The 12,067-nt window shown below is 38.7% G+C and overlaps 1 protein-coding gene across 3 annotated transcripts in view; it reads left to right on the top strand.

Annotated features, from left to right (window-relative positions):
* Positions 1-12,067, top strand: part of LOC123318043 (protein yippee-like 2) — an 80,276-nt gene that overhangs the window by 51,925 nt on the left and 16,284 nt on the right. Inside the window, exons 2-3 of one of the 3 annotated variants that reach the window (XM_044904718.1) lie at positions 5,093-5,133; positions 9,432-9,597. In XM_044904718.1, the coding sequence (XP_044760653.1) occupies positions 5,093-5,133; positions 9,432-9,597 (207 nt within the window). Of the gene's footprint in view, positions 1-5,092; positions 5,134-5,729; positions 5,880-9,431; positions 9,598-12,067 lie in introns of those variants that run through there. The other 2 variants (XM_044904721.1, XM_044904720.1) reach the window with 2 other exon arrangements.

Here is a 12,067-nt window from a genome sequence, read left to right as displayed (position 1 = left end):
TTTTTTTTTACCTTTTTCGTTTCTCGCTTTCGTGGAACTGTGCCGAAGAAATATTGTCGAGCGACGGTGCATGAACCTCGATTTCTGTTTATTCCGGCAATTCGAGGATGAAAATGTAAGTTTTCCCAACATTTTTTTTCTCAGATTAATGACAGGTTATTTGTCGGATGATAGATCTGATCTGTTCTATACTCAATGTAAGTAGATCTTCGATGAGTTGGAGGGTTTCTCCCGCCCCTATCGCCTTACTAAACTGCTTAGAATTTTAGTGGATAATTTGCCTACATGTAAAAATATATAATAGTTGGGGAACTGACGATGCTAAATCGGGATTTACTCGAGCGTCGTGGAGACCTAGTGGATTTTGAAGATTAAATAGTAGAATGGAAAAAAGGTTCTATGAAGTATGCACTTGCAGCGGTGGGGAAAGCGTCTGCAGGTTTTCAAAGATGTAAGAAAAATCATCAGGCGTACATATTCGAACGTGTCAGATTAAGATACTGTATATGCCCTACCTGTCCCTGATAATAAATTCATGTTGATCTGACATTTTGCGTGGTGGGGCTGGCCGTACTGAAGAGTTGAAAATGGCGAAGAAAAATTTTTCGAACGTAAATTAGATCCAAAGAAAGCCACTCTTCAAGTGACTCACAATTCGGAGGCGACGCAAGGTCAGAGCGGTCTTTTAAAAATGCAAAAAAAATCGTTGTGCATACTCAAGCGTGTCAGATTTTCATACAGATGGTCAATCTCGGTGTTGCAGACATGTTGACCCATTAATCTGACACTAACCAGGGGGAGTTTTCTTAATCTGACAGTTTGAAGATGATAGCAGGGCATTTTTTTTGTGACAGATTTGTTTTGACAGAACCAATAAAACATTCTGTATCTTGATTATAAAGGGAGATAAACCCTTTAAATACAGGGTCTTCTTTACAAAACCTCTAATTTATTCACACAACTACTACACTTTTTTATGTATAAGGACCATAATTTGTTCACACACTCACTTATTCACTTTCACTACTTTGGTCTTTGTAACTCTTTTAGTCTTTTAACAGGAATTCACTGTTCACTCTGGTCTGTTCAAAATACTAACTACCCTGGGGTTCACCGCGCGTATCTTTTATACCAATACGCCCCGGTTCGAGAGCCTTCCTACCGTAACTATGTTTTCGAGGGGCTGCAGGGGCGCATTCATTTACCAATTAATCACCTTGTATATAGCGGTCGACAGGCTTGACGCGGTTATTAGTATTGTTTACGGCCGTCTAGTTGAGCTGTAAACAACGTCTTAGGGCATATCTTAGAATTTTCAACCGAAGACAATGCGAAGACAATCAATAATTTGTGAAATAGCAACATGGGCCACGAGAAAAGTGAAATATAAGTATGTATATCATTTCCATCTCCGCACCACGTAGACAGACAGTGGAAAAAGGGAATGGAATTGGCAGGGCGGCATCGCGATGGACACGTCACATGAGGCAACGACCCGCGAGCATACGTGCAGCCTTGGGGATGCATGGCATATCTGCCGGAGGCTACTCATTTGCCAGTCATCCGAGTGATGATCAATTGCGTTCTAGGCTGCAGTTTTTACGGGTTTCGGGCGTTTGGACGGCGAGGCCGTCGATTGGGGGAGATAAGCGAACAATGGGATTTCGTCTAGCGTATTGTTTCGCGGGACAGACGTTGAAATTAATCGACTGCTTTCGTGGAAACGGCCGAAGCAATTACGGTCGTTTTAAGGACGGAATACCAGAAGACGGAATGATAAATATGGAGATTGTTATTTGCTGACTGAGCTGAAGAAAGCCTCACTGCTTCGATTGCAGATTACGTTGAATCAAGTCCCATCGCTTGTAGAACTCGAAAAGCTTCGAAGAAAATTCTTGCCAATCCTATTAAGAAGAACTTGCAGATGATTGAAACAGCTCAAAAAATCCAAATTAGAATTAACTGATCTTGTTAAGCCTGTAGTCGGTGATGTCATCGATGATGCTTCGAAAGTAGATTGCAATTGGGATGATGGTCGAAAGGAAATAGCTAGTTCCGATACAGTAAAAGACAATTCAAAACTTGCCACGTAGTATTCGAAAAATTGGGATTTGTTCCGATGACAGAACCTCAGCATTACCTCCAATGTCCAATAGACCATGCTCGGTACCAATTAAAAAGACCCTTGATGCCCATAGAATTAAACACTTACGCTTCAGCATCTTCGAGATCTTATGCCACAACATTGGCAATAAATTAGGCAGGATCGTCTAAATGACTTGGTGGATCGAAGATGCCAAGCAGATATTGATGCTCGTAGAGGTCATACATTTCAGTGAGGGTGAATAGAAATGTTCGTTCGAATCAACCTGCTGGTCTGCCCTGTAAAATTCATCCTCAGAAATGAAACGCGATGTAAAATATACCATATGTCAATTTTTTGAATTTGACACCAGTCATTCGTTATCCTCTAGCAAGATCGAGGTTTCCTCAATCGAACAGCGTGCATGTGGTTCACTCTAACACAGAGTTTAAATTTAACGAATTAAGGTGCCTATAGATTACTCTGACGCATTATGACCACGTCATAATGCGCATGAGTCAAAAATCTAACATAGGGTTTAGTGTAGAAGCGTTCAAACTGTTCTGACGTGACGTGGGACGTGCATTCCCACAATTGGAACGATTCCGCGCAAAATCTTATGCTAGATTTTGGAATCATGCGCATTATGACGTGGTTCAACGCACATCAGAGTAATCTGTAGGCACTTTAATTTGTTAAATTTAAACTTTGTGGTAGGGTGAACCACACGCACACTGTTCGATTGAGGAAACCTCGAACTTGCTAGAGGATAGCAAATTTGCATATGGTATCTTTCATTTCCATCGCGCATCATTTCTGAGGAAGAATTTTACAGAGGTTGATTCGAACGAACAGTTCTATTCACCCTCACTGAAATGTATAACCTCTACGAGCATAAATAACTGCTTGGCATCTTCGATCCACCAAGTCATCGAGACGATCGTGCCTTATTTATTGCCAAAGTTTTGGCATACAATCTCGAAGATGCTGAAGCGTTACTGTTGAGTTCTATGGGCATCAAGGGTCTTTTTAACGGATACCTAGCATGCTCTATTGGACATTGGAGGTAATGCTAGATGTAGAACACCCTGGTCTTCTTTACCACTAATCACCTGAGATTTATGAGCATTATCATCCAGAAAAACGAGACTTGCTTCAATCAATATCTGCGTGTCAGTTATCACCTAACCTAACCTACATATGTCTGAGAGTTCATGGTTCTTGGGAGTACTAATGAACTAGTTCTGTCATCGGAACAAATCCCAATTTTTCGAATACGACGCGCCGCTTAAAATCGGATAAACATGCAAATCAATTCATTCGCCTGTATCCCGTAACATAACATGCACATTCCGTTGCCTCCTGACGAGGTTATAATATGCAAAGCACTTCTATTTCAGTACCCAATGTGTCGCATTTTATTGATCCGATATACTGTACACATACTTACATATATTGAAAGCGAAAACACGTGACGCTTTCGGCGGATGCCAATTACTATTCCGTCAAGATAGTGCTTGAAGCTCATCGATGAGATGACATAGACAGGGTGAGCCAAAGAAAGCTCCAATTCAAAGAGCCGAGAAATGAGTTTTCGCCTATAACTTGAAAGCAAAAGAAGATAGAGGGATGCGGTCAGATCAAGATAGTGTATATGCCCTACTTGTAATACTGATAATAGATTCTTTTCGAACGTGTAACATTTTCAGAGGATCAGTTAATTGGATCCAAGGGAAGCTACTTTTGAAGAGGCTGACAATTCGGACGTAACTCAAGGTCACAGTGATCCTTTGAAAATGCAAAAAAAATCCGTAACTTGACTCGAGCCTGTCAAATATTCATACAGATGGTTAATCTCGATGTTGCAGACGTGTTTACCCATTAATCTGACACTAATCAGGGGAAGTTTTCTTAATTTGACAGTTTGAAGATAACAAGGCATTTTTTTAACCATCTCCCTTCCTGTAAGTACCTCTAATCGTTTTGGTATTCATTATGAGAGTTGTAGATAATAAAATTCTATACAAATTTTGGCTGGAGCAATTTTTATACCCTCAACCGTTTTCGAGCTAGAGGGTGATAAGAGCTAGGAGCTTAGCCATACATGCGAAAGGCCAAGGTCAATATAGAAACCCAGTCTGACGTACATTCATCGCCATATATCTCAAAAACGTTCAAACGTAGAAAAAATTGCTCCGGACAAAATTTGTACAGAATGTTAAGCTGTACAAGTTTTATAATGAATGCGAAAACGATTCGAAGTCCAGGAGAGGAAATTATTCAAAAAACCTTATTTGTGTGACTTTTATGGCCAATTTTTATGCTGAAACTGCCAGTTTATATTTTTTTCGTTATTCTTGAATCCTTAGCTTCAAAATAAGAAAAAAAGCCACCCGCACGAGAATGCACACGTGAGGTTTTTTTTGCAAGTTTGGCACCCTCCCACACATTATTAGATTGAGAGAATGTATACTTTTAAACAAGTAATTAACCACATATATCTTAATCTGGCACGCTTGAGAATGTACTATTTTTTTTACTATTTCTACAGGCTGTCTTAGACAATTTCCCCTATATACCTACAGGTCCAATATTTGGTAGAAGTACCATACAGGGTTCAAAGTATCTCTCCTTATATTAATCAGTTACGCTCGAGTAAATACAGAACTTCCTTCTTGGGCTACCCAACTAGAAGAAAAAAGTGTTTCTTTCGACCTCAAGAATCCTCTGTTAAAAAATATGTACAAGTCAAAGACTTAACCTGTAGACAATGATATCAGTGTCAACCAGCAGATGCCAATCTTCATTCTTCCTATGCACTCGCTTGAATTCCTACATCTAACCTTGCATGAGTAACATCGATATCGGTTAAAATAGATCAGTAGATAAAAATATATGTTTATTGCCTGAACTTTATGTCTACCTTCCATGCTTGCCTTCTAGCTTAATTTCGGCCTGTCTCGGTGTGATTTGCTTTAGATTTTATGTATTAACATTGACGTATTCCAGGTTGTGTTGGGACTTGCATCGTGTGGTAATGTGTTTAAAGGGTAGGTAGACATTGAAATCACGTTCAAACTCGCCTCATAGATTTTGTTCATTATTATTTATGACCCTTATCAAGAATTCACCACCATCTTTACTGTTTTCGTTCAGGTATTACAGCACCTTACCCAAGCCAATTGTTTCTTGGCACGCTAGGTGAATTTTATAAGGACCTCGAGTGGAAGCGTTTAAAAAGTTTCGTTCTACGAGGTTCAATATATGCAGATAGCTCTTTCGATGAAAAATACTTCTATCCCACCCTTCACACAGTTAAATTTTCGAAAATATTCATCAAAATGAACGTCAGTTAGGATGACGTTGGTGTGGTCCACCATGCAGATACATGATGAGATTTGGGATCAACTGATGAAGAGCTGGAAAATCAATATCAGACAGGCACAAAGATCGTCAATCGTACTGTGCCCTTTGTCCTCATTGACCACAATCGGTATTTTTCTATTTTGTCCATCGGTACTGACCTCGTCATAACCACAACAACAAACGAACAGACTGTCTGGTCCGTTTGAACTTCGAATAAAAGAATTCTCTCACGATAGACGCCTTTGATCCGTGGCGAATCAACACGCCTCGTCGATAACAAAAACAATTGAGGGAGATAAATGCACCGATAAACACCAAAATCTGAAATTATCTTTTTCCGTGCCGAAGCCAGTGCTGCGAGAACGCGGTGTTGAACTGGTGAGCTGTGCGATCAGTGAGAAGTTACTGGAAAACGAACTATTAGTACCCGGTAAGGTATTGGGGATTCTTGGAATTAGGTCAGGTGAAAAAAATCATCATCTGAAGAAGAATACTCTCGATAATTCGTCAACTTTCAAAGTTTGAAGAATTTGAGAAAATGCTAAAAATGTTCATTTAACCTCTTCAGGTAAACAATTTCCTTCTGACACACGTACCTTTATGTAAAGTTTTTCATGTTTGAATGAAAAATTCTGAAAATTACAAAAATTCAAAGTTCTATCCACCCTCAATACAAGTACAGGGTGTCCGCGCCATGGGGCAGCGGTCTATTACTATATTTCTATATACTTTACATTTACAAAAAAGAGTTTTGAATAAAACTTTCCTCTTTCTAAGTAGAGCATTTCCTAAAATTAGTTAGAACTATACAAAGTGTTTCGTTTCTTCTGCACAGCTATCAACTTCGTTATTTTAAATGGAGAACCCTAAATCTTTTTACATTTTTTAAATTCCTTGTTAAATTTGAATATAAGTTTGATAACAACTATGTCTGAATTCTCAACGGTTTTCGGGAAATTTGACAGTTTGAGGTACTTACATAAAGGACTATAGCTCTGGACCTATTCTATGTAATTGATTCAAATTTGGACTGTGTCTAGTCAATAAATGAAACACTAAAAATTTTCTTTGTAAATAACCATATTATATCCGGGGTCCACGAAAACGTAGATCCATTATCAAAACAAATTCATCAAAATCTTCATTTTTTTTAAATGGCAACCCATATTTTTTTTCTGTTCATTATTTAAACATTTTTTGTTCGCTTTTAGTTGTTTTAAATAAGGAACAGATAAAAAATATGGGTTGCCATTGAAAAAAATGAAGATTTTGATGAATTTCTGTTTTGATAATGGATCTAGGTTTTCGTGGACCCTGTTCATAATATGGTTATTTACGAAGAAAATTTTTAGTGTTTTATTTATTAACTAGACACAGTCCAAATTTGAATCAACTACATAAAATAGGTCCGAAGCTATAGTCCTTTATGTTAGTTTCTCAAACAGTCAAAATATTAATAAAAACTCAAATTACTCGAAAACCGTTGAGAATTCAGACATAGTTGTGTTATCAAACTTATATTCAAATGTAACAAGGAATTCAAAAATGTAGAAATATATAGCGTGCTTCATTTAAAATCACGAAGTTGATAGCTGTGCAGAGGAAACGAAACACTTTGTATAGTTCTGAATAATTTAAGGAGATGCTCTACTTAGAAAGAGGAAAGTTTCATTTCAAATTCTTTTTTATAATTTTGATAGAATTAGAGTAATGGACCGCTGCGGACGGCCTTTATGTACAGGATGGGTAAAATTCGTTGTCTACAGAGATGATCTCGAGAACTATAAGAGCTAGAAGAAAACGAAAATTTCGTTTTCAGCTAATAACTCAAAAACGAAGAATCGTAGGAGGCTACGGTTTTCAACATCCTTTGCGTGTCTGAAAAAGAGCTAGGAAATGTGACATCGTTTTCTTCTAGCCTTATAGTTCTCGAGATACCCTCAGTGGACAACGAATTTTGCCCACCCTGTACAGGGTGCGGCAGAACCGATTGACGAGTTCTGAAGAGCTTATAAAACGTGGTAAAAGTAGGAAAAAAGTTTTATTGATTCTAATCAGTATAAAATATAGTTTTCGTACAGGAGTTCAAAAAATGATAATGCTAAGATGATGACAGTCAGCAGCTATACATTGATCGATGTCGAAAGTTTTCGACTGCTTTTTCTTCGGTTATTCGGTGTTTGAGTTGTGGCAGGGTGGATGAACGATATTTAAAAAGCTTATCTTCAAAGATACACGTCGAAGATGCTCCAAATCTGGTGAGCGCGATAGCCACCTCACGTCTCCTCTTAGTGAGGCCAGTCGCCAGTCACCTGCTAAAACTAGATTTCCCCAAGATCGGCAACTTTTACAATTCAGGCTGTAGGATGGTTCCCAACATCGAAACGTAGGGCTGGGAAGTTACTGTGACGGTCCATGTCCTCGTTCTAGTCATGTACTTCCAGTTTCCTTAAGTTTGAGAGCCCAAAGGTTTGTTTATGTTCGCAGAGGGGTCAGAAACGTTGACAAGATGTCTAAATTCACCAAACACAAGGTTATTGACAATGATCTGCCACTTTTATACCACTTATATATCGTGTTCTCATGACTCTTTGGGAAGTCAATTAATCCGACAGTTGCAAATAATCTTTTGATCGCCTCAGTATAATTATTGTTGGTAGATTACAGTTGTCTTTGCAGAAACTATCAAAAGTTCATTGTACTGCACTCAATGGTTACATATTCAGTCGTTCTCATGCATGTCGAAACTTTGAGGAGGTAGATGACTGTGGTAACATTGACCCTGCTGTATTTCCGAATTGGCAATCTGTTATAACTTGGAAATTAGGACACTGTCCTCCGACTTCACAGGGCTGCTGAAAGAGGTGATCAAACAAAAGCGATATAAAGAGTTCACAACTTGCACCTGAGGATATTGGACAATTTATCCCGAAAGTCTTTTTACCGACAGCGTTCAAATTGAATAAACAACTCCAATGTTCCTCCCAACTTCGACAAAATTGCCCCTCGTGACTGTACCCAACTACAATGTCCTATTTTACCGGTTCCAGGAAACACTGGATCTTTCTCCGCGTTGATATTTCTTATTCTGTCGCTTAAATAATCCAAGAAAACTCGATCTCCTCCATCTTGAGCCTTTCAACTGTGACATTTGGTTGAGTACCACTATCGCAATAATATTATTGTCTCGCATTCTCCTCAACGAGGAACAGGTGGGACTATGTAGGTCATTCTTGATGTCGACATCCATTATTTCGCGCCTTCCGCATAGCAGATTAATTTAAGTTCGCTCTCGGTGCCTTTACATCTTGCTCTTCATTTCGTATTCTCTTTGCCTGTAATCGCTCAGCGTATTTCACATCTCGGATACACCGAAAAGAAGGTCGACATTTCATGCTTTTTGTCTTGTTGTCACAAGTAAACATTTTTTGTTGGCGCGCTGGATGCTTTTACATTAACGGATGAGTTCCGCCGGACCATTCGATGGAAGCAGACAATGGAGAATTTGCACGTAAAACATTGTTGTATTAATTCATTAGTAGGCCAGGAGAGCTACCCTCACAGGCCTATTCGCCTTGAAAAATTCCAAAACACTCTTAACTTTCTGAGTTGAATCTGTACAATCCACCCCTGTCTATGATAGGTGTCACCACTCTCACATTTGTCAAACTGACGTTAACCTGTACTCTTTAGAAACGTCAGGCAGTAATTCATTCTGTGATCGAAGATTTGTTCACATTTGTATTTCGTATACTTCCAAATATCTCGATTTTCCCTGACAGTCTGCTCTTGATAGACATTACGTTGCCAAACTTCCTAACTTACATAAGCGGGAGCGATCCAAAACAAGGATAAAATATTAATCTCGAATTCTTGGGACAGACGACCGACAAGCACAGACCCTTCTCATCCTCATCCATCCCTCATATTCAAGCCGTATCTGCAGCGTTTCTCGACCTAATTGTTTTATCCATTGTTGCAGCTGTGACAACTCCGCATGGCATGCCGTCGAGGCCGACAACAGCAGCTCGAGCAGTCAGGTCACCATGGTGAAGACGTTTCAGGCCTATTTACCACAATGCCATCGCACCTATTCCTGCATCCACTGCCGGGCCCATTTAGCGAATCACGACGAGCTTATTTCGAAGGTGAGTGGTTCCTTATTATCGGTGTTTTGTCTACCGACCGCACTCGAGGAAAAGAGAATTTCCTCGCTCTTGATATTACAATGCATTGCCTACTGGAAGAAGTGTTTCAAACTATAAGCCAAAAATATTCAATTTACTCAAAGAATGAGACGCGATCGACCAACTCAATCGCTCGAGAAATGGTCCATAGTAGAAGGCTTGCGCAGCTGCATTTTCTTAAGTGCCCTGACTGACAAGCTGCGCTGATTTATATACCGAAGGTTTAGATATTTGTCGAAAATATCTCATGTATTCAAATCAGGGTGCTAATTGCACAATGTTGTTTCAAATTTTGAAAATCATTGGATCAGTCGGATTCACGCGACTTCAGAATATGGTTCACATTTTCATCTACGGTTACTTTTATTGAGGGATAAACGACTCGAAAGCTGACCTTTGAAAAATCCTGAAAAAATGGGTTCAGTTAAAAATTCGTCAAGACCGAACGGTTGCGCCGAGATGGATGAAATTCTCAGATTTATTACTAGAAGAGTTGCTCTTTCAGAATATGTATCACATTTCCATCTACGGTTAATTTTATCGAGAGATAAACGTCTCGAAAGCTGACCTTCCAAAAATCCTGAAAAAGATGGGTTCAGTTAAAAATTCGTCAAGACCGAACAGTTGCGCCGAGATGGATGCAATTCTCAGATTTATTACTAGAAGAGTTGCCCTTTCAGAATATGTATCACATTTCTATTTACGGTTACTTTTATTTAGAGATAAACGACTCGAAAGCTGATCTTTGAAAAATCCTGAAAAAGATGGGTTCAGTTAAAAATTCTTCAAGACCGAACGATTGCGCCGAGATGGATAAAATTCTCAGATTTATTACTAGAAGAGTTGCTCTTTCAGAATATAGTGCACATTTCCATCTATGGTTACTTTTATTGAGAGATAAACGTCTCGAAAGCTGACCTTTGAAAAATCCTGAAAAAGATGGGTTCAGTTAAAAATTCGTCAAGACCGAACAGTTGCGCCGAGATGGATGCAATTCTCAGATTTATTACTAGAAGAGTTGCCATATATGGTTACTTTTATTGAGAGATAAACGTCTCGAAAGCTGACCTTTGAAAAATCCTGAAAAAGATGGGTTCAGTTAAAAATTCGTCAAGACCGAACTGTTGCGCCGAAATGGATGAAATTCTCAGATTTGTTACTAGAAGATTTGCTCTTTCAGAATATGTATCACATTTATATCTACGGTTACTTTTATTGAGAGATAAACGACTCGAAAACTGACCTTCGAAAAATCCTGAAAAAGATGGGTTCAGTTAAGAATTCGTCAAGACCGAACGGTTGCGCCGAGATGGATGCAATTCTCAGATTTATTACTAGAAGAGTTGCTCCTCCAGAATATGTATCACATTTTCATCTACGGTTACTTTTATTGAGAGATAAACCACTCGAAAGCTGACCTTTCAAAAATCCTGAAAAAGATGGGTTCAGTTAAAAATTCGTCAAGACCGAACGGTTGCGCCGAGATGGATGAAATTCTCGGATTTATTACTAGAAGAATGGTTCTTTCAGAATATGTATCACATTTTCATCTACGGTTACTTTTATTGAGAGATTTTAGAACTTAAGTGATATGTTTTTTCGAACATATTATGCCCCCTCAAATCACTCCTGGAACCGCCTCTGATGTAGGACTATATTAGAACTGTTAATCAATGAATATGTGAAGATCTAATAGTTCCTGTGATAATTCTCATGGAATTCAAATAGATCATTGTAAAGTTTCAAACATCCTACCGTTAGGTCTCGGAGATGTTTGAGGTCGTTTCTGCTAGATAGATATATATCGCTTCAAGAACATGGAGACACAATTTAAGTTCTGCATAGTCGGCCAGAATGCATCGTCTAGTTTCTAGTAATTTAATAGCACCAATTTAATTGAACAGACCGGGTGGGTGCATAGGGAAATGCACAAGCTCCTCGTTTAGTGTAATTGACCCCTCTAATAAATTGACATCCTCTAATAAAAATTGCACTTTCGCGGGGTCATTCAAGTTCAGTCCCTAGTCACGCTATGTTGATGCCAAATTGGCGTCTGCGGAGGGCTGGACGATCCGAATGGACTATAATTTTTCATCGAGGATATTGCCCCATAATCATAAAAATGACCGTAAGGAATTTCATGATAAAATCTCTAGTATCAATACATCGGAAGCCATTTTGTGAACACAAGAATGTAGGTAAGGTTCTTGATTGCATGAAAATTGCTCAACAAGATTAAAAGTAAATTCTACTACGAAGTGGATCAGAAAATCGATGTTAACTTAGAACTCTTGTTACAAAAATTGACACTCTCATCTGAAATGAAGAATTTTTTTCAAAAAATAAGAGTTTTTCAACGAGGATAAATTCCCAAGTAATCTTTCTTATTGAGGGTGAGTCTTTGACTCGTACAAATATTTTAACAGTAGAT

The sequence above is a fragment of the Coccinella septempunctata genome, chromosome 7 (genome assembly GCF_907165205.1).
Source record: "Coccinella septempunctata chromosome 7, icCocSept1.1, whole genome shotgun sequence".
Taxonomy (NCBI): domain Eukaryota; kingdom Metazoa; phylum Arthropoda; class Insecta; order Coleoptera; family Coccinellidae; genus Coccinella; species Coccinella septempunctata.
The sequence above is the reverse complement of the archived record's forward strand: the minus strand, read 5'-3'. Positions and strand labels throughout refer to the sequence as shown.